The sequence below is a fragment of the Acanthochromis polyacanthus genome, chromosome 19, assembly GCF_021347895.1.
Source record: "Acanthochromis polyacanthus isolate Apoly-LR-REF ecotype Palm Island chromosome 19, KAUST_Apoly_ChrSc, whole genome shotgun sequence".
Lineage (NCBI taxonomy): Eukaryota > Metazoa > Chordata > Actinopteri > Pomacentridae > Acanthochromis > Acanthochromis polyacanthus.
Window position 1 is genome coordinate 9,702,870 of NC_067131.1, and position 23,519 is coordinate 9,726,388.

Genomic DNA, 23,519 nt, shown 5'->3' on the forward strand with positions numbered 1-23,519 from the left:
CCTCTCCCAATTTGTTTGTGTTAAAGGAGAGTAGAAGACACTAGACAACAATTTGTGTGTGTGTGTGTGTGTTTTCCTTTGTGCCGGCTGTGTGCATGTGTGTATGTGTGTTAAACCCCTGCCAAGCTGAGATGCATTATTTAAGATGCTGTTGTGATACTTGTGCCTGCTTAAAGGTCTCAGCTTCCTTTTAACGCCATGCCGCATCAGTCCACCTCTGCCCCCTCTTGTGGGGGAACCAGAGTGGGACCTGCTGGCACTGGTCCCACACATCACCTGGGAAAATATCACAGCAGGGGGAGCAGCGGAAGTGAAATAGATAACCTTTGAGGTTAGCACACATTTTTGTGAGCACAGACATTTTACCGCCTCACTTAATTGTCATCGTTGACTAGAGGCATTTTTATTTTCCAGCTTTTACCACATATTCAGCTGTATTAAACTCTCAGTTGGGCTTTTTGAATTTTATGCCAAGCTGAATTCATTTTTAACATGGTGGTTTTGCACATTCATAGAGCCACTGTGGCAGGAAAATAAAAGACAGCATACCATTTTGAGGCAATCACATGGAGCTGGACATGAGAGTTATGTCCAACTTGCCCGGTCGCTTTCCTACTGCTAAAAAAGCCTGCAATGGAACATAGTGTTATAAATTGAAAATGGTTAATTACTCTTCATGCTATGCCACCAACCGTGTGTGCAGGGTGAAAAGGAAAAGCTTGAGAAAGTAGAGGGAAAAAGCGTCTGCAGAAGAACTTCAGGGCCCCTCATTACACTCTGCCCCATGGGTATTTTTACGCCTTTTATTTCCCATCTAATGAACTGTTTACATTTTTTCTGCTTTCTAGGCGCCACAATTATTCGACTTGTCCTTGTGTCACTCGTTGCACTGGGCAAAAAAGCAAGGAGGAGAGTTGGAGGGCATTGAAATGTGTATAGAAATCTCAGTTTATTTTATTTTAATCATGAGGATTTTTTTTTTAAAACAGCTTTTGTTTTACATTACAAAGGCCTTGATTGGAGCATGCTTGAATTTTAAAATGAAGGGTCACAATTTCACAACTATTAAGACATTTTCCGTAAGCAGATGTTTTTAAAATTCACCTATGTGATTCACGGAGAACTTTAAGAAATCATCATATTTACCAGACGGCATATACCAATTCTTGCCCAGACATTAAAGGAACCGCACACAAAGAAAAGATCCATATATTCGTTATAATTAAATCAATATAATTTGCTTCTCAGAAGATTTTGTCGAACTGATTAGCATATCTGATGTGACTTGTTATGCATGCATATGTAATTACATTTTGATGGGTAAAGAAAATACTTCATTCGTCTGCTGTCCATGTCACCAGAGGTAAAACGTGTGTTTTTGACAGGACACCAGCACCTCCATTGCCGCGTTTGACGGGATGTGTAGACTTTTAAAGGCAGGCCACTTTGCATAAAGTTAAGATGTACCTTTGTACTTTTCTTGTGTGCTTCCGGGAATAGAAGCAAATTCTCACCCAAGATTAAAAAAAGTGACAAAAGAAAGACCTTTCAAAAGGATTAAAAAAAGCTCCTTTTTTTTTTCTTTTCTGAGCAATAAGGTATCTTCTGAAAGCGCTCATTCTTTTTTAGATTACAAAGCCTGATTAGCTGGTTTTGTTTTAAGATGCAGGAGCTCTGTCTCCACATACTGTAAATAGAATGCTTCAGCCCCTTTTCTTTATAGAATAGAATATTTTACTATGGAGCAGGTGACTGATATCTGCTTTCCTGACCTCAGGAGCGAGCTTGTTGTCACTTAACTTAACACCCAAACTTCTAATCAAAATCTGCTACTGTATTAAGCAGTCAGTATTGCACCTGCTTATGTTTTACATCAAATGGGAAGACAGTAATCGCTCAGGAATCTGTTGTTTTCCAGAGGGGGAATCCAAAAACCGGAGTGTGTACTGTAGGTACAGGGGAAGTAGCGGCAACACTTTCATTTCAATGGCATTTTCCGTTCTTTATACTCCCTTTGTTATCTGCTCTGTTCTCATTGCAGAAACCCTTCATACGTTCATCCGTAACAAACAGCTATTTAGAAATACCAAAAAAAAAAACCTGCACATGGTTTGAAGGCGACGTAAGCCTCAGCATTCAAATCAATGCTTCTCCCAGGCTTCCTCGTCTCAATTACTGGTGAAGTCGTCGTTCCCCCTAAGTTGCACTGCAGCTCTTTAAGATGAAACTCGACTTAAATGGAATATGTGGGTGTTTTCTTGGCAAAAAAATAAAAAATAAATGTGCGCGTGCCTGGTGTACAAGTGTACATGCCTCCTTAATATCTTCTTCATTGTCTTTCTGGTTTGACTCAAATCTAAAATTTCTTTTTAATGTCTTTACAACAGCAGCACAGTGACCGTTTAGTCACCCCTGCACAGACAGTGAGGTTTAAAGGATCCTGACACTGGAATTAAAAAAAGGAGAATCACTGTAATTTTCAAAACATTTTAAATATGGTTTCTCATTCAAGGATGAGCTTCAGATTTAAAAAAAAAAATAAAGCAGACATTAAGCGAGGAAGCAAATAGACTTCATGAAGCTCACATGTATCAGTTCATAGATATTTTGAAATCATATAATTGAGTGTTATAGTAATTCTAACAAACTTAAAATGTAATAATTGAGCACAGGAATCGCAAAACTGTTGCAAAACCTACTTAAACAGCACATTTTGACATGGTGCTCCTGTGTAATGTGTGTTTGAGGAGGGGGGGAGTGTTTTATTTGAGTCTGTGCTGCCAATCTTCTCTTTTTCCCCACAGTAGGCGCTCGGTGGTTAGCTTAGGTCCCCGTGGTTGAGTATTGTTTGGGTGCGCTCTTTATCTAATGGGTTTTGTGGTCTGGGTCAATCAGGCCCTCTGTCTAGTCAGTAATTACTCCAGAGAACTGTGGCCCTCACCATCACGATAATAACAGCCAAATCACATCAGCCATGACTTTCCACTCAGTGCTCCAGATTATGAGGAGAGACAAAAAAAAAAAATCAACTGGCTTCATTTTCATTGGTTCCAAAGTTATTTTTTCAATCAAGCAACTTGATATCATCACTCTTGAAGCTCGAATCGCCTTTTTCAAGTTTGGTTTTGTGCTTTTTCTTCGTGCAAGGTAGCATTAAAGTACTTAGTGCAATAGCTTCTTCAAACTTTTACTGATAATAGAAAGATAGAAGAAAAGAATACTGCCTTTGAGGAAAAAAACTGTCCCCACCAGGTAATTGGTGTTCTTTCACTGGTTCCCTGTCTTTGTTTTATTTATTTAGAGTCAATTACAAATAAATATAGAAAAATAGAAAGAATTTCCGTTGAGGAGAAGTGATATTTTCATTCCTCTGCTGGTGTTTGTCTTTGATTTTGCCCACCTCCTGCAGCCCACCTAGAAACCCTGTCAAGGCAGTGAGAGAAAGCGAAGGAGGCTTAGTAAACACTTTCTGTGTCTGCTGCTGGTATGTATTTAGTTTAGAGGGCATGCCAAGAGGCTGTTTTTCCATGGGTCGGGCGTCTGTAAACAAGCAGTACAACGGCAGCCCACTCTTCCACAATCGGAGGTGGCACACTCTGAAGTGTGTGTGAAATGTGTGTGTCTGTGTTTGTCTTTTTGGGTGGGTTTTTTTTTGTTTCTTTTTTTTTTTTTTTTTGGGACATGGCATTCCCTCTTATTCTAGCCTATCTAGAGATAGAGAAAGAGAGCGAGTGTGTGTGTGTGTGAAAGAGAGAGAGAGGCAACCCCAAATCCGATGGGCCGCCAATGGGTGATGAATTATTCCCTGTCTGAGTCACAGCATTGGTGTTATCACAGAGCCTGCCACTGCACTGGGATGACAGCAGTGACAGCCCCCAGAAAAGATTTAGCGCTGACAAGTGATACTTCCTCATAATACATCTCCCTGGCCCTCTCCCCTGTCCCCCGGTTCCACAACCTCTCCATGCACACAAGATGAGGTTTTTTATCCCTCAACTTGTATTTGTTTAAGTGGGCAAGGTGGGTGAGGTGGAGGAAGCGTGGGGGTCTTTTTTGCCACCACTTCTGTGGTGTAAGTGCACTAGGTACAGTAGATCACCTTGGAAGGAGGCATGGGCACAAACCAAGACTACTGCTTGTTGTCAGTACATGTGTTGTCGGGGTGCAGAGACACACACATACACAACCTGCATGATGTGTATGACTCGGTTTGTCACTGTGTTCCATTAGGGGGCTCTCGTGCTTAAGGAATGCCTGTTGTGTTTTTTTGCATCGACAACAGTACTAAGCCATATTTCCCCACTTGTTTTCTCTTTTTGCTCTCCTCTGTTTCTTCCTTCTCTTCTCCTTTTTGCCCTTCTTCCTCATCCTCCTCCCCCTGCAGAAAAGGTCACGTATTGCCTACAGTGATGAGGTGCGCAACGAGCTCCTGGGGGATGACGCCGGCTCCTCGGAGAACCAGGTGAGGTGCTAATCAGGGGCCCGAGCGACACCAGTGTGGGTGGCTGACTGGCCCCCAGGGTGAGGAGGTGGGCCCCTCGTAGGGGCCATCTAGAGCTGAAACCACACTATTGTCACCAAGTCATGCGGAAGGAACACTGTTTAATGCAAAGCTGGGCTGCCAGCGAGTGGGCTCAGGGCATGGGACCAGTGTCTGGCCAAAGGCAGATTGCACACACATGCGCCCGTACGCACACAAACACACAATCCAACACAAATTTCAATCCCAAAATCCTAGCCACCCCACTCCAACCGTCCCACAGCTGTTCTCCAGCCGGGTGCAGACTTCGGCTCATAATAGATCCTCACGATCAAGGTACACACACACACACACACACACACACACACACACACACACACACACACACACACACACACACACACACACACACGCAAGCGCGCAAATGCGCAAATGCGCACACAGAATCTCTAAATCTTGTTCCCTTGTCTTTTTGTAAACTCCGCTGGTGGCAAACCCGCACAATGGAGATACTCAAAATGAATAAGGACACGGGTTCTCAAAAAAAATCACTGAAATATTCTGTGCAATACTCCAAAGAAATTAGGATCCAGTCACTGAATGTATTTATTTATTATTTTATGCCAGCCTTTAATCAAAAATCTTCAATTCTTTTTGACTTCTTTCTCTTTTTTTAATCTATTATCTATCAACATATTCACAGTTGCCTTCTTGTTTATTAAAAGACGACGAGTAAAAGTATCAGTTCAGCCTGTTGAATTCAGGGATAAAAACCACTTTAGCATTTTCCCTTCATTGTCAGCAGTGTCTACAGAAGATTAATTCACACCGGTTATGAAAGTGTCAATGATTAAGAAAAAACAATTATCTTGAATTGTGATCTTAATTGCCTAAAATATGCCACATGTTCTTTTAAACTTGAGTTGTTTTGAATAAATGTAGAGCTCGAACAAAACAGTGATACATCAACAGATTCAGCAAACAGCGTTTTAACATTTAAGACGCACTTACCTATTGCTCACCTGCACAGCTGCCACTCATACGCAGCCACTCTCAACTATGACCAAACGTCTTTTGACTAATTATATATTGTCTTTAGAATCTGCTGTCAACTCGCAGGGGTTACTGTGTCTCAAGGCACACACAATCACACACGCTCACATGCAAATAAATGCTTTAGCACTTGCAAATGTGCACATTCAAAAAAGGAAAAAAGATGAATACTCAAATGCATATTTGCACATTTAGTCCCACAGTGCTTTATGAGAGTATATTTAGATGATTCACAACCAAGCAAAGCTAAATAAAGTTGTCTGTTTCTTTTTTTTGAACGTTTCCCCATTACCATTTCAATGATGACCCATGAACTGCACATCTTACAAACATATGTATCGCGAGCCAAGATGTGTAATTGATATGCATATTCCCGGCAAATTAGCAAGACACAAAAGTGACTCCGACATTTTCTGCAGAAGTTGGAAGGAGATTTGCTGTCAGAAATGCCACGTTTGAGACACTGATGGGTCCTATCAAAATCCTGTCAAGGAAAAACTGGGAAAAAAAAAAAAAATGCTGGATCACATTTCATTTCAAATCTTATTTCTCCTTCATTAAAAATGTATCCAAAAAAGTCATATTTATAAATCTGGTATTTACACATCTTGAAGCAACATTTTGAAATAAAAACATCCATATAGAATTAATATTGTGGCATGATATTCTAAATTTATAATATGGGTTTTTATAAATTGTGGATTTATTGTAATTATTAAATTAGAAAATAATTATTTGATAATAATAATTCTAAAATGTATTTTATTGAGATTTATATTATGACTGTTACTAAGTGAACAACAATAATATGTGTTGCTTTAATCTGAGCATGTACAAATGAAGATAACTGAATGTGGCATTTAAATGTCACATAACAGCATTATTCTTCATTCTTATTTTATAGCATGATAGTCTTGTGAATTATAAATTATAGAAGTAAATTAATAAAATCTGAATTATGCAATTTGTTTATTTTAATTGTACCCCATAATGTGTGTTAAATATATTTAATGTTGAACATATTTATCTTTGGGAATTTAGGTCAAATGTGCTGCACAAAAAAATAAATCTTCGCTTCAGTAAATATCATATTTCTTTTTTTTAATAACATAAATCAAAGCATTTATTTTATTCTCCCTATTTCTGTTTTGCCTAAAGATGACTAAAATCCCAAACCTTGTTATGTTAAAAACATGCATTGTAAATTATTTAATTGTATAAAAAGCATTAACAATTGCTAGTATTAATGTATGACGTGAAACTTTAATAATTATAATTATATCTAAAACACACTCACACAAAAGGCATAGATGGGAGTTCAGGTTGGGGACAAAAGCAAAGTAAACAGATGATATACGTTTTTGCCTTTTTCTTCCAGGTGCCGTGTTTGCCTCATTTTCATTTTAAAACTTGTGGAGATAATACTTGGTCTTGGTCTTGCTGTGAGTGGAGTACTCGGAACTTCAGGGTTTTTTATCTAACGAGACGGCGGTGATAGGAGAGGGGAAAAGATGGTGGGGGCCGGGGCAAGTCGGTCAATTTAATTCCTGACGATCTGAAAGAGGTCAGGATCATTTCATATAGCCCTGGCTGAGCAGATCATTACCAGTCACAAATCTGTTGGTTACATGGCAAGGATTTATAGCTAAGTAAATAGGGAACCGTCATAAGTTCTGAAAATGGCGTGTTGGCCCTGCGATAATGGCTAAAGGACGATTTAATAGAGTTCGGCATTTATTCGTTATCTGTATGCGGACAGAGACTGAATTGGCACTATCACTCATTTTTTTAATAATGTGGTAGGCTACCATTGCACATTTTTTTTTCTTTCTGTTTCCTCTGCATGCAACACACGCACAAATGTTGATGCGCACGCACACACACACACGCACACTGACGGCACACACACAGACGCCACACACAAAGCAACAAATGCACACACATTTTTCACACACGAACACTATACGGAATAGTTTCGATTTCAGTCACAGCAGAAGGCTTGGCCACAAGAGATTGTGCTGGTTTGAGCCGGCATGGACCAGATTTTACAGGCTACAAAGGAAGCAGATTACCACTTGTATCGAATTCCGTATTGGATAAAAAAAAAAATCTTTTGTTTGAAAAAAAAAATTTGCTGATTATCATAACAGAAAAATTGCAGCAGTGCAATTTTGAATACTGGCTGGCATCACAAAAACACAAGCAAAGGCGCTCATGCAGGAGTAATTATACCATTTACAATATTCTGTATTTACTGCTGTATATCTCTTGAGCAACACAAGCATCGTTGGCCGCACTAAAGAATGGATGCCAAAGAAAAATAAAGCTAAACAGGAAGAAACAAGTAACACAGCTCAACATGCCCCTCGTATAGTTTTAACAAATCCTCCACAAGGACTTGCAATCAGTCAGGCAGCACAAATGAGCTCGAACAAGTTTTGTTTGGTATCCATTGACTGATGGCAGAGCTGGGGTGAGGGATCGCAGGATCTGATGGGTTTGTTCAAGTCCCAAATAACCACATCCACAGTGTCGTTTTAAACTTTGGCCTCTTCAATAATGCATTCTTAGCGGGGAGTTTGTTGCTTAAGTTAGAAAAGACAGTTTCCACTCTACATCTTGTTACTGCCGACATTTTCAAGGGTAAGAGCTCTTTAGAAAAACATAAAGTTCTACTTGTTTACCTCCCACATTACAGATATTGACAATATTTTTATTTGCACCACTACAGTGAACTTTCGTAGTTATGTTTATATGATGAATAAAAATGATGCATGAGCTATTTTTGAGATGCTTCTAAAATTACAAGCAGAAATGATGTGGTAAATGCAAGACTGTAATGTGTGATATATTTTGGTTGTTGTTTTTTGGATTGTATAGATTCATCCTGAATTCATTATTGATGGCACATTTCTTCGAGTGTGTTTACTAGCTGTTATAAATAGAGCAGAGGAGTATATGCAATGCAGTATTGGTTTTTTTTGTTGTTTAGGATTTCAGTGCAAATGTTAGTTCCTTTATTATTTTCTGGCCATAAGAGCTTGGAATTATTTTAACATTAATGTGCTATTTCAGAACCCTCTGCCAGCTGTTTTTTTTTTAAACCTTAAAGTTAGCAGTCAAGTTTGTAATTCGGGTTCTAAGAAGTCTCTCTTAGCATGATTCTTAATTATTCCAGACTCACAAAATTCGAAATAAATGGTGCAAGTAATAGTAGCCCTGATCCTCCCTTTACATCTGCTAACTTTTAATGTTGACCAGGAAATGTGAAAAGAAAAAAAAATCCATTTTGTCCTTCCTCTTTCTCTGCCAAATGTGATACATTCCCACGATAAGCCTTTCTTCTTTCTCTTCAACCCCAACTTAAGAACAGGCCAGGGAAGCAGCCCTTTTAATTGTGATTAGGAATAATTAATGGCAAATGGGATTACTGCCCTCCCTCAAATGTCTCATTCATTATCAGAGATGCAAGATTTTCCAGGACAGGGAATAGGAATAACATTTCTTATTTACTTCACTTTAAATTTGCGATTCCCTTTCATCAAAAATGTATAGCTATGCTAAGATTCATTTTTCATGATCTGTGGCTGTCCCAATAATACACAGCACTGAATGTATATATGATGGTAGCCCTACATGGCTTTTCTTAACCTAAACAGCTTGTACCGTCGCTGCGATTGATGATCTAAATGAAATATTGACGACGTATCAACACTGATAAACAGTGGTACAAATATTGTGCCTCTCTGTTCCAAAGGGTGCACATTCCTTTTCATCCTTTTTCAGGGAATTGAGCAAAATGACAGATACAAAATATATTTCCTCAGCATTTAAACATACTGTAAATGCGCAGACTATATTTTACTCATTTTTTCTTTCCTCTCGCTATATCAACTTCTATGATGTGACTTCCTTGATAATGTTAGTTGATACTGCAAGTCGAGCGATCCATTCCCTCTTCTTGTTTAATGTGACAGCAGCAGGACTTGATCTTTGTTTGTTCAAAAAAGTCAGCCCGAGCGGCGTGTTTAGCTTCGTTTAATGTGTTTGTCTTGTGATTTCCGAATGCTAAACATGCAAACAGATAAATCGTCAAGGTTAATTCCATATCCAGCCACATGACTGATCGTCTTCCTGCCATGTTCCTGCTTTTTTATCTGTCCTTCACTCTCTCCATCTTTCTCTCTTCTCTTTCCCCCTTTTTTTTGCTCTCATGATGCAGTTGATAAAGTTACGTGAAGAGGTAAGTGCTTCTCTGCTCTGACAATTTAAATTCTGCTTTCCCACTGAAATTTCCATTTGCCCTGTTCTCTCCTGTAGGAAATTAAAATCAGCTCATTTGGACACTTTTTGCATGTCTGATTGAACAGCTTAAAGGCCAAACCAGAGATAATGAATTCACTGAAGGCCAGTTTCTCTGGTTCCCCCTCCCTTAAATATCAGAAAGTGAAGATGAGATATTATTTCTGATGCAGCTTTTGAAGACAAATATTGGGGAATCAAGCAAGGCTTAGAGTAGCTTCAGTTTTTGGACGCGACAGAGTTTAGACCTTGACCAACTTCTTACTTTCAAGTTGTAGAATTGACTTTATTTTCTTGAATGGGGCCAAATAACATGCATTCTTAATTTTGTAATAAACTGCACTGAAGTTGTTGTTCATGGTGTATTAGTTGAATGCTTTGCAGGGTGATTGTAGAGTTGTATTAGTGCACCTGAATATATGATATGTTAATATATTTCTCAGTTCATTCGCTCATATGTGTACTGTAAGGTACCATATATAGTCCGTAGTAGAGTGAAAGTAGAGGAAAATTAATTACTATTGATTATATGGGGTGTACATTTTATAGATACATCAGTTCAAACAAACAAAAATCTCAAGAATCGTGTCAACGTCTTAATGAATCTCTTGCAAACAGTCATTTTCTATGAACTGCTAGCTTTATATCATGTTATATTTGCAGTATCTGAAATATTATGGTTTAGTAGGTACAGTTCACTGCACTATATAGCCTCAAAAATCAAGAATCAAAATCTTAGCTTGTTGTTTATTTACTTTTGAAGGGTCTGGGGAAATAATTCTGGCTAAATTAAAGCTAACTAGCATTAACAATTGACTGGGAACAACTGCCATTGTTTCCTTCACTTCCAGGTGGTAAAGGAAAGAAACCAATATTGGAATAATTCCTTGAATTTTTATGCTATTTTAACTTTATTACTAGTTGTAACTCTGATCTGAGTTTTAATTGAACCGTTCATGTATAACTAGGTAGAGACTGAATTTGTAAATTAAATGACGGTTTCAGGGAAAAAGCCTATTTGTAGCAAACACAGTATTGTATTCCCAAGAAAACCTGTCATTTTGTTTCCTAGACTACTAACATAATTGAGAAAAGTGATGTCAAAAATGTCATTCTGCATGTAACTTTAGTTAAGTCTTTATTAGGCAGTTCAGTCATATTTTAAGTCATCTTGAAATAGCTTATAAACTGCAGAATTCTCAGTTTGATATGAAGCAGATTTTTGGAGTCACTGTTTGATATGTTTTCAGTACAGCAGAGACAACAACAACCAAAAGTACCAATACATCAACGTACAAATACTCAGTTAAAAATAAAAGCCCTTCATTAAATATCCCACTCAAGTAAAAGTAAGTAATTGTTAGCACCAAAATGTAGTTGTGGTTTGGTCTCGCTGACTGATATATTATTATTATTATTGACGTCATTATCTTATCAATAATGATGAATGAATGATGATTATTAATGATGCATGTTTCTGTTGTGGCTACAAGGGGTGAAGTTTTATATGCTTTTATTTAAATCTGTGGTTTCACGAGATAATTAATAGGAAGAAAGAAGTCAAAAAGTAAATTGGATGCACAAATCTGTTTTCAGATTTTAGACTTTTTTTTTCTAATCCTTAATTGTAGTTGAGACATTGGATCAGGTTGAGAAGGAGAATCACTATTTGATGGGGCTGTTAACAACTCCTAGAGTGTAAAACCACTCCTTTGAACTTTAACAATCTGTTGTATTTTAAAAGTTCGCTCAGTTGTTTGTTGGGTAAAATATTAATCTGAAAAGTAACAAAAGCTGAGAGATTTCCCTCAGAGATGTAGTCGAGTGAAAGTAGCATAAAATGAAAACACTCAACGTACAGCTACTTTGAATATGTACAGTACTGAAGTTAATATGCATGTGTGCACTGAAAAATTCATGACTTTTTACAAAATATTTTCAAAAAAAGTAAATATTTAAATCTAAATAATTAGGCACATTTCTTACAGCGACAGGTCAACAATTACAATTTGGTTTACTTTCAATAAAAAATACTCTGTTCACTGTCAAGTATAAAATAAAAAAATAATGTTAAGAAGAAAAAATAAACTTTAAAGATAAGTGCAACATCATAATTAACCATGAAAGCCAGCAGTGCAATTTCAGCATAAAAAAAAATTGCACGAAGTGACGCTGCCTTTCTTTCTTTTTGTCAATGAGGACGGCCATCTTGTTTTTTTAAAAAACCTTTATCGGTATTGACACTAGACAGAAAAGCCTGTGTGCGTCATATTTATGTGAAGTCTCATGGCAGGTTGATTGACCCAAACAGTATGAACAAAGACGTTGCAGATTCTAGCAATACAGAGAGAAGGATTAAAAGTTCACTTCAATGTGTAGTGTGAGTTAAGATACCGTATGTGTTAAACAAAACTGGCACATTTATCTGCTCAGCTTTCAAGGCTACCTCTACTGGCATGCTATAGATGATGGACAACAACTGGTGCGCTGTATGGTTTTCATTCCAGTATCAAATGTGCTGACATGAATAAACTTCTGACAGTGATTGTTTGGAGCACACAGCATACCAAACCGAAGAAATTTCGTACTGTTTTATATTAGTTCAGGACGAATACACATACATTTACACTGCTAGTATGAAGCCTTTATGATTTTAACATTTGCTCTTGCACTGCTTAGTCATATTACTATACTAATATTAGCATAAATGCCATCATACTTTACTGTAGTGTGAATTTTTGATAATTTAATGTTGATATGTAAATCACAACTTTGCATTGTACACACTCAGTGTTCATGCAAAACACTTCTACATGTATTATTGTATCAATAATTAAGAAGTTGATTTTAGAGAGAGTGCGTTTTTGCTGTAATTGACGTATTATTTTAACTTCTGTGGGACATATCCTATTCATGTCCCGGCCTGAACTTGTCTTTAGAGGTGTGCTCAGTATGTTGTTAAACGCGCCTTTGAGTAAGACTATATTCAAGAGGGTTTCTGCAGAAGCAAAGTAATTCAATTCCTATCAAAGCTTTTCCATTCACACCTATCCATAATTTAGACTGCCAGCCTGGCCCAGATGCCATGTTATCACGCTTTTTTCTTTTATTTAGCTGTACTTTTGTTTCCCCGTCTCCTTTCCACTGTTTTTGCGGATTTCCTCCTAGCCTGAGGGTCAGAAGACATCTCCAGTTACCTCACCTGTCTACCCTTTTTTTTAGGAATCGTCCGGTCTGTGTAATCGGGCTTGATTCTTTGCCCTCGTCGCCATTGCAGTCTTTTACCCTCCTGCTCTTCCTGCATTTGAATCAAAGGCTGGCACAGCTTATACACACTTAAGCCTTGCTTTTAAAAAAACTACACTTTTTTTTCTTCAGCTGAAAAACATGTTTAAATATTTAGCACCCATATTCACAGCTGTTTGACACTTGTAATTCCTCGTCTTACAAGTCCCAAACAAACGGCACAGAAGATCACACAGTCAGTCTGAATCACAGCTGTCATCATTATTCACTTTGACTCTCCCCCACCCTTATTGAAATAATAAGGAAGTCATCTGAACTTTGGAAAATGGTGATAGTAACCGCCTGTGTTTGATATTGAAAAAAGGCAGGAGAACGAAAGAAGAGGGGAGAGATTTCTTTTGAGCTACAGCTGCATTGTTCTGGGGCTCCCTGTTAATAACTTACAACTGAGGAGTGTTTCTTGACGCAAAAAAGCACAACAAAAAAACACCATTTTTATGGTTCCTAAGAAGATCTTTGTTCAAAATGTAGGTGTCAGATGAAAAGGCATACATACATAGGCAGAAATGGTGGTGATGGCGGAGGGGTGCACCAGTGCACTCTCAGACACACAATATTTATCATATATTGTATTTAAATCCTTTGCTAGAAGGCTCCAGGAGACGATCAGATATAATTTGATGAGATTCTTAGTTTTTTTTTTTTTAAGCGTGTAAAAGGCAGATGTGAATTGCAAGCAGGTATCTGAGCTTGAATAGGTGTTAGTGTATGTGTGTCTTTGCCTTATTCTTAAGGATTCACGATGGTTATATCAGAACCACAGGGGTCAAGCCTTGATATGGGACATTGTAGCTCAGTAAGGGGCCTGGCAACCACTTTGCATTTCCCTCGACAAAAATGCTGACAAGGATGTCTTGGATTTTTGCTTGCTGCAGAAAAAAGTCCCAGCTGAACACTTGGATGCATTCACATTTGGTAGTTGTTGTGCGACATTAGCGTATTGAAGCGATATTGCTTTTCTGGTGAGGGAGAGATACCTGATTTTAGGTTGTGGACGTAATCTCTACATCAGCTTTGACTGCGACTGTGTAGTGAGGGATGTTTAGTTTTAATTGTGCGTGTTCCTTTTCATTATTTTCCATGGTATCATCTTGTGTTCATGGCTGGATTGTTCCATTATTAGGGCCATCACGGTGTGCCATTACTGGATTCTTAGTGGCTGAACTCTCACCCTTTCCTTCGGGTTCTGTCACCGTCAAACTCAGGACGCATTATTCTAATGATCACACACACACACACATATATATACACCGCCACTGCCACCACAACCCCCGCCCCCCCCCCAGCACACCCCCTTCCCACCTCACACACCCACCCACCCACACTCGCCCTCCCCTCCCCTCCCCTCCCCCCGGCCCTAAAAGAAGACAGAACGAGGGAGAGAAGAGACAGAGAGAGAGAGAAATTCAGGAGGAGAAAGCTTTGAAGTGGCTTTCCATCGCAGTGAGTCTGCCGGCCGTCTCCCCGAGACGTGTCACCTTTGCCGAGAGGGAATAGGAAAATCACGTTTCGAATGGTAATGATAACATACTAATCACTTGAGCTCTTTGAAGAACCCGGGGAGTGCGCTACTCTGTCAGTATCCCTGGCTGCCTCATGCTCCCAGGCACACACAGGCAGTGCAGCCATGGTCTAGGTGTATTAGCTTAAGCATTGCATGTCAATACGTCCCCTCTATCTCAGCTGATCCATAGGGGCTCATTATAGCCCAAGCTTGGTATCCATTTTCTCCCACATGCACACTGCCACCGTGTCTGCTAGTTCCGCCGCCACTTCCACACCCATGCAACCCCCCCACTACCACACCCTTCGCCAAAAAACACCACACACCTTGAATCCAGCCCCACTCACTATCTCCTCATCGGTTTCTGCCTACCAGAAGCCCATTTTTTATCACCCACCTACTCGATTTCCTCTCCCTCCATCCTCCCCCTGCCCTCCCTTTAACTATTAAAAAGTATCTCTGCAATTTTAAATGACATCTGTCAGCGGCACAAAGAAGAAGGAAACGAGGGAAAGAAAAGAGTTCAGAGGGAGTTTTCTCCTCCCTGCTCTTTTCCCATCCCTCTTGTTGTCAAACTTTGAAAAGTGTGTCGTTGACTTTTTTTTTTTTTTTTTCTCCCCTCCACATTTTTCATTTCCTCTGAGTGATTAGCTGGTACACATTTTGACAGCCCAACCAAAACTAGAGATTTCACTCCTTCCCCTGTCCCCTTCGCTCATGTGATGGGCATAAACTCTTGTCAGTGGGGCGGTTGTCATTCATTGGGTTGTTTTTGAGTGTCAGATGTGCTATATCTGATCAGCTTCTTAACGTGGAGCATTAGAAAGGCCATCAAAACCAACCACATTCGAGTAAACATTTAACTCTTCCATGTTTATGCTGTTTGTAATCCTCTGCTAGATGCAGAGTTTAATGAAAGCCGGGTCTTAGTTTGGACTTGCACATTAAGTGAGTGAGTAAGGGGCTGTATTTGCTGTTTAAAGGTGTGTTTGATATGTGGTTGAAAGTTTGCACTCAACAAACAGATTAACAGTTGACTGAGATTACATGGACTATGTAATGGTCCCAGTGTTGTAAGGAAATGTTGTATACACAAACCTTGAGTTACTGTAAGTAATCCTTTAAATGCATTTAAATATTTGACTGGCAATTTGGAAAACCAGTGACCAAAATACCAGTTAGTTCAATATTTAAAGTTTGCTTGAAGCATTATGATGAAGTGAAATAGGTTTAATGAAACCACTAAACTTACTTACCGGTATGATAAATCTAAATCTTTTAATAAGAGCTGTAGTTATTTAGAATTGTCTTTTTGAATCACAATTGTAGAATTCGGCTTAATTCAGACAGTAAAAAGGCAGTAAAGAGTCACCACTACCAGGGCATAATTAGCTCTTACTGCTCTTAAAATGAAAACTGACCTGATTGTCCAAAACATAAACCTGCTATTGAAGACCAGGGGGGAAAAGTAGAAACTGCAAGTGCAACCAAAGCAAGCAAGATAAGACATAGTTAGTGAGAATTCAGCCAAACAGATCAGCTCTTTCCTCGCTTTGCTTGTCTGACATGAATTGTTTAGCTGGAGAAACCAAAACCGCTGGCTTACTTGGTATCTAAGGAGCTGCTATCAGTGGTGTGTACTCATGTATACTCGTGGTATTACAGCCCTAGCTAAGACCTTGATACCCACAAACATCCACTTAGGAAAAAAAATGATCAAATTGCTGATTTAATAATTTATGAAACAGGCAGTCTTGTCAATTGTTGATCGCTGTGAGGAAGCCAAAGAGGAACACAGTAACTCATACATCATGAATTACTGTTTTGATCCACTAATGTGGATAGGCAAGAAACGTGATGGTTTTCTTGAGGATAATTATTACGTTTCACTTCTTTGTTTACATTTATGACACTAATGGGGTTCAGGACTTGTAAATATTGCTGCTTATATTTTGCATGGACTTTAACACATCATAAGCAGCTTTGCTATCAGTTCAGGAGGGTAAACATTGATTTTTGTTTTCCATTTTTCCTTCACTTGGACACCATCATTTGCATTTTCTTGGACTATAAAGCTCTTCAAATTACACTTTATTTTATCCTAATATGTTCCTCCTCCTGTACAGCAGAAGGCCGGGCTGTGAAACAATACAAGGAGGCAACAAAGCTCCAAGTAGTTCTTCTTTTTATGTCCAAGATGAGGCAGCAGCACCTATTACATTGTCAGCCTCAACATGCGTTTGCTTGATATTCCATCAGCATATAACACATTGTCATCCATGAAGGTTATTGCCAACCTGGTTGTATTATGTTGTCGCTGTGGATGTGGTCTGTCTGTTTAGGTGACAGTGTTGATGTGTTCCTTTGAAATGGGTCCCAGCCCTCTCAATCAATTTTTATTTTGTGTTTGTTTCTCCGGCTTTATTTTTCCCCCCCTCCTCTCTCTATTTATTGCAGAGAGCGCATCTGTTGGACAACACAGAGAAGCTGGAAAGGTCATCACGGAGACTGGAGGCCGGCTACCAGATAGCAGTGGAAACTGGTACGTATTCTGTTATGGATTGGAAAAGGAGCGGGGTGGTGGTGGTGGTGGGGGTTCAAGATAGTGGTGAGGATGAGTGAGCGACAGCAAATTGTCTTGCTCATATGCGAGGTGGGTGGATATGTGTGTGTTTGTGTGTGTGTGTGTTTGGAGGTGGAAGGGGGTTTGAAATGGGGAAAAAAAAAAAAAACTCTTTCCTTGACGCCTGATGACATTTTCGGGAGCACATCAAAGGTGAGCCAGGGAGGGAGAGAGAGAGAAGTGTACAGGCGACAGATCGGGCGCTGCTTCTCCTTGCTCTGCTCCTGAAGAAAATTCAAGCATCACTATGGCTGTGTGTGTCTGTGTGTGTTATGCATGCATGTGTGTTGGGTGGGTGGTGCTGTGCGCTTTTTTTTTTACACAAACAGATAGGGGGTCTATGAAAATAAACAATGTCAGCGTTCCTCCTGAAGTTCTTAATTCAGGAGCGCAGAAGAAAGAAAATAAAAACATATCACTTTCTAAATAAACCATCTAAAAAACACACACAAACTCCCTTTTTTTCCTCATTATCAAGGCTGGTTTTAATCTTAAAATAGGAAAAAAAAAAATCTCATTGGGATCTTAAATAGATTTAACCAGTTAGCATATTTTTTTTCCTCTTCCTGTCTTCCTTCCTGACAGTCACCACATTATTGAGGCACAGTGTATTCCTCAGAGATATATCAAAGCTCATTCTTGAAGTATCAACCAGCTTTCTGTGGCTTCCGTTGTAGTTTTGAAAAAGTTTGTCAATTTACACTATAATCGCGGGGTGGCTGGTGTGTGCGACATCGACAGATTTAATAATTCAAGTCAAGGAAGGTTCGCACGCAGACCACCGCCTTTTGATGTTCTCTGTAACTTGCGTTCACAAATTCATAAATACAATCTGCATTCTCTGCTTAAAAACGTTGATTCGAAACGTCAGATTCTGACGTTATTCCAGTTTCTCGACGGTGTCAAATTCTGCGACAGCCGGCAGGTTTTTAATTCCGCAAAGCCGCATCTTTCGCCAGTGGCTTGGTTTTTGATGTTTCGCCTCACAGCTTGGTCGTCGGTAAAGAAGTGGGCCCTGGCTTTAGCAGTGCTCAGTACCTCCTGGGCCCGGCGGTTTCTCCCGCTGTAGTCGGTCGCTTGCCCCTTGACCCCGTGCCACCGGTGGCCGTCTCATCCGCTGTGTGCGCAGCTCGCTAAGAACAATGCTCGTTTATCCTGCCTTGGTCCCACACACTTGGCTTGGTCCACACCAGCTGTGGGGTGTGTTTGTGGTTTGGTGGGGAAGCTTCGCCCCGTGTCTTTAATCCATGACCCCTTCCTTTACTCTGCTGTCGATACCAACCCTCCGCTCAGATGCACAACCTGAAATGGCAGTGTCTCCAGGTCAAATAGAGAATACATCTGCACAGTGAACATGGACACACAGGGAATATGCAGCTCTCTACAACACTAATTATATATGCCCAGCTCTCACATTCAACAAGCACACTTGGAACAAACATTAGGTAGCCAGATTTATCCGTTTGGGTTTATACGGTTTGACAGGCTTCACCGTCTGATCTTTGGTCTTTAATTTAGCGTTGTTCATCACAAAGTATATATTTACTCTCGCGGTTCAACGGTGGCTCGTCTTCCAAGGCATCTTCATAAAATCTGGCACTGTTTAGATCATAGACTTGCCGTAGTTTTCAGAATATTGAGACACTGCATAATAGGAGCTGGGATTTGTCTTTTTCAAATGCTAAATTGTTTACTTTTATAGCCCAACACTGGTTCCATTTATTGTAGTTCCCTCTCTCTTTCACACCAACAAATACAAAATAATGAAATAAATATCTAAGTGGTGCACCACGCTTTATTCGCGCACGTTATGAAAATACCATTGGCAGTTGTTGAGGAACAGACTTTGTGTTTTCCAATGCAGAGGTGTGGCATCCATAGATATTAAACAAGAATAATTAGAGCGTTAAGTGTTTCTCCAATCAGACCCTCTCTAGTCGTACCGTAAATACTTTTCCTTGCCACAAACCTCAACTCTCGTCAGACATCTAAGCCGTACTTTTTACGAAGAGCAGTTTAGCGTCGTTATTTTTGCAGTAATTCAAAGTTGCATTCTCCATCCACAATGACACAGTAGCCCTTAAGAACTGCAATTGACCAATGGGGGAAGTTGAACTAAAAGACATTTTATTTCAAAGAGATAGATCCTGAACAAAGAAATGGCGTAGAAACTCAGCTTTTCCCCCCTTTTCTCTTCACCGCCGACAATATATCTCTTAATGACCAGGAACAAAAAAGCCAGGATGCTTCTAGGTCACATTTAAGAGAAAAAAAGGACTCTTAGTTCTAAGAAAAGATGAATCTTGACACAGTACCGTTTTATCATAGATATTTTAGCTTTTTTTTTCTTCCATTCTCAATGTCTCCAGTGTATTTAGTGAAAACAAAGGCTTGCCAAAAGCAATGAGAGCCCTCAGAGGGATATAGAGGAGACTCTTTGGACATGCAGAGCTATTTACCACACGCACCCTCAAGAACCAGGGTTCTCTGTTTGTCTCATAAATAAAGTATAGAACTTCATTAGTGAGGAGCACTGACTTAAAAGCCCGAGCATAGCGACAAGCAGACATGGGGGCTAACCCAGTTAAAGAGGGCAGTAAATAAAGAGGAGGGCATGCAGTTAGCCAATTTAAAGACATTTGAGTCGGGGGTATTTGAAATGCCCAAATGTGGAGGCTTGTCAAATGTGGAAAGTGATGTTAAATCAAAGACAAACCAGATTTTAGTCCTTCCCTCCACACTTAAAAGGATTTTGAATGATTTATGATTGCTTGTTTGGAAATCAAAACAGCATGTCGGATAAGACATCTAACTTGCAATGATTAGCTGTTCCACCTTTTCTGATTGTTATTCATTGAAGGAGAAAGCAGAGTCACACATACTGATTGACAGTTTGTACCTGACAAAAAAACAAAACTCATGCTGAATTTTCCGATTACGATCATCAGAATCATAACTCTGATAATTGATTTGCTTTATATTAAATTTGTTTCATTGTGTCAACAATTGTATGACAGTAATTGTGAAGTTAAAGGGAGACTGCAACCTTTAAATTGTGGGATTATCATAGCAGCAGGAGTTTTATATGTACTGGCAATACTTGCTGTTTGTTTACAGAGACATGACTGATGTAGCTTTAGCTTTAAAATCGTGACTTTAATTTTAACATGTGATATAAAGGAAATGAAAATTTACAATCGACACAAGTTACTGCAAAAATATATAACAGGCAATTTTTTAGAACTGTACAATTCAGTATGTCACCCAGCAAATGTGAAGTGAATTTACTTTGAAAATTCATCCCTCTTTATACTTTCTCAGTTGACACAAATAACCGAGCAATGCCAGCGAAATGAGCTGCAGAAACAAAGACAGACACAGACAAAAGCGCTGCTACTCTGCATTTTAAAGGTGGCCAGCAAGCGGCTAAGAACACTTCTTAGGTGAGTGTTCTTGGTGTTTAGGGGCCTGTAATCAATCCTGCAAAATGAAAACAGCTCATTAGGGATTGATTTCAGTCCTGTTTAGATAAGCAGAGCGGGTTGGGGTGCGGCCCCCGGGGGCCCCAGCCTAGCCCAAAGTTCACGCCATGCCAGGTAGAGAGCAGCACCGCAGGCTATCAACTTTATTAGGATGGAGATAAGCTGATTAGACCTTGTCAATCAAAGGTGCCAGTGACTCAATCATGATCCAGGGGATTTTTCTTTCTGTCTCTCCCCTTTTCTCTCTCTTCCCACTCTCACAATCTCCCTCTCTTTTTTGTGATAAATCATTGAAGCGACCAACAAAGTGGCAGCCATCGCTGGGCTAAGCTAAGCAGCCCTGCAGTTGTCACCAAGGCAGACGAGTGAGGACCCTGTGATGATGTGACGACTATATTAAAGAGTACATCAATTTGTTTTAGAGCAGTTTGATTTTCGACTGCAGTGGTATTAAAAGCGAGGGGGGGGAGAGGGGAGGGCGAGCATGTCGGCGTCATCGAACAGGATTCCAGTGGCAGAGCAAGGGGTGCTGGGACAGCAAGAAATAAATAGATAAATGACGGAGTGACGAGAAATAAATAAATATGTTTTTGAAAACATAAAAAAAAAAATCTTCATGGCTCCCTTTTGAAGCAGAGTGCGGCTTTGAGTCTTGCTGAGAGTCCATGGGTGCTGGAGTGGCCCAGTAACACAGCACACGTTTGTCCCGACTATCTCTCCCCCTCCATCTTCGTCTCTTTCTCTGTTTCTCTCCCACTCGCTTTATTTCTCCCTGTTCCCTCTAAAGATCAGACTCGATGATTCTTTTGGTGCTGGGCCACCAAAGTGGTGCTTTCTCCTCAAATCCATAAGCAAACACTTAACAAATGACATAATCAGTTACGTTTTTGAAGCCGGAATTCTATTTCCAGCAGTGACTGTTATTTGCTCCCTACAAATTCTGCTTTGTTATTTAATATTTAATGTATTTCTTTAATTTAAAGGAAAATAACATGTTTTTAATTCCATTTTTATGCATTTGTGCAAATTAAAATCCTATGAATTAAAAAGTGAGTAAATAAATATTTTTATTAGAAAGGATATTTTTAGAAATTACCATTTATCTTCAAATTTTTATCAAGTTTTAATTTAATTGGCATTTATTTGAAGTTTTGAGCTGACCTGCTGATCCACTTGAATTTCAGGAGGAGTATTTTTTTTTCTGTCACCACATGAATGAGAAATATATATAGTATATATGCAATGTAAATCTTTTTCTTTATAACACGTCGCTGACTCTTTCCTCATTTCTTTTTTCTAGTTTATTCTCTCTGTTCTACAATGTAGTTTGAATATTTTAAGCACCTTTTTTTATTTCTCTTTTTAAAAGGACAGTTTGCTAAAGTGGATTTCCTTAAGGTACAGCATAATAAATCACTTTTTTGTAGGCTGATACAATCGGCATGTTGTATTGTGTTCAAAAAGAATAGGAAGTTATTTGATAATTGTTTGATTAATGGGGCCGAGAGCGAGGACTTAAATATTTCACAGCTTGAGTTTGCAGCTAAGGAGGAAGGAGGCCTTTTAAAATATGTTTTAAAGGGAAAAAATGTTTTTCTATAGCTATTTAAAAAGAAAATAATTATTGAAAACACCGCCAAAATTTCACTTGAAGCCACATTTCCTAAATATATATGCTTCAACGCATAACATCTCGCTCTCAGAAAATCTAGCCGTGGGTGAGCTGTTTATCGGTAAACCCCCGGTGGATGAAAGGCGTAGCAATAATGATTTTTTCTCTCCTAATCGGACCTTGTCAGCAAGGCGTCTTATCGTGGAGAGGAAAATGACACCGATCCTATCGAAGAGCCTGGAGTCCGAGTCGGCGGCGTGTGTCCCCCCAATCATGGCCGGCCGTGGCCCAGCCATATCTAGCGCCGCCACAAACGGCGAGCGACGCTTTTTTCATGTGGACTTCAAAAACGTTGCGAGTCATTAAAATTGCACCCACGTTCGGCAGCGGGGATCAGCCGCTCTGGAGCGAAAATGGGATGTGGGAAGAGGAGACTCACTAAATGTGTTAATTCCATCCTCACATGTTTACGGCTTAATTTTAATCTGTTTGAGGGAGGAGGAGGGGTGGAGGGACGATTGGAAAGGGGGGCGGGAGGGGCAATGAGAAAGCCTCGCACTGCAATAAATCGCCATTATCTTTGACACCCTAGGACTCAGCTGTTCCAGGGATTTAGGGGTCCACTGGCAACAGTGTATATCGTAGGGCATGAAAACACTGTTTACGCTTGAACTGCGGTAGCTAAGGTGCAATCACCAGTTTCAGGCTGCCCAGACAAAAGGCCTTACGCACACAATGGCCAGCTAGCATACGGACCCTCAATGGAAGAGCTGAACCAACAGACTCAAGTATGTGTTTGTGAGTGCGCGCCTGTTTCCTGGATGTGCGTGGGCAAGTCTGCGGTTCTCTGTGCATCGACAGGTGTTGTCTCAAACTTCCAAATATTTGCTCGAGCTAAGTGGGGCTACAAAGATGGGAATAAGTGACATGTCTAAGCAAAAATTAAATGAACCTTCCACCAAAAAAATAGATGCCCGTCAACGTTTCCTGACTGAGCAATGTTGCTTCAGTTGATCCTCAGTCCACCAGCGACTGCAGCCAATGCTAACCTCCCCGTGTTCCTCCATTAAGTCTCCATGAAGTGTTAGCTAGCATTAATAAAATTAGGAGAAAATCTAATAATTAGACCTTTAGTCAGTTATTAGCTTCAACAAGGC

At 39.7% G+C, this 23,519-nt stretch overlaps 1 protein-coding gene across 4 annotated transcripts in view; it reads left to right on the forward strand.

The window, feature by feature from the left end:
* The window catches only part of vti1a (vesicle transport through interaction with t-SNAREs 1A), a 119,717-nt gene that overhangs the window by 18,263 nt on the left and 77,935 nt on the right, over positions 1 to 23,519 (forward strand). For 2 of the 4 annotated variants that reach the window (XM_022191750.2, XM_022191747.2), the window contains exons 4-6: positions 4,385 to 4,462; positions 9,756 to 9,776; positions 17,103 to 17,187. In XM_022191750.2, coding sequence (XP_022047442.1) covers positions 4,385 to 4,462; positions 9,756 to 9,776; positions 17,103 to 17,187 — 184 coding nt within the window. The remainder of the gene's footprint in view (positions 1 to 4,384; positions 4,463 to 9,755; positions 9,777 to 17,102; positions 17,188 to 23,519) is intronic. The other 2 variants (XM_022191751.2, XM_022191749.2) reach the window with 1 other exon arrangement.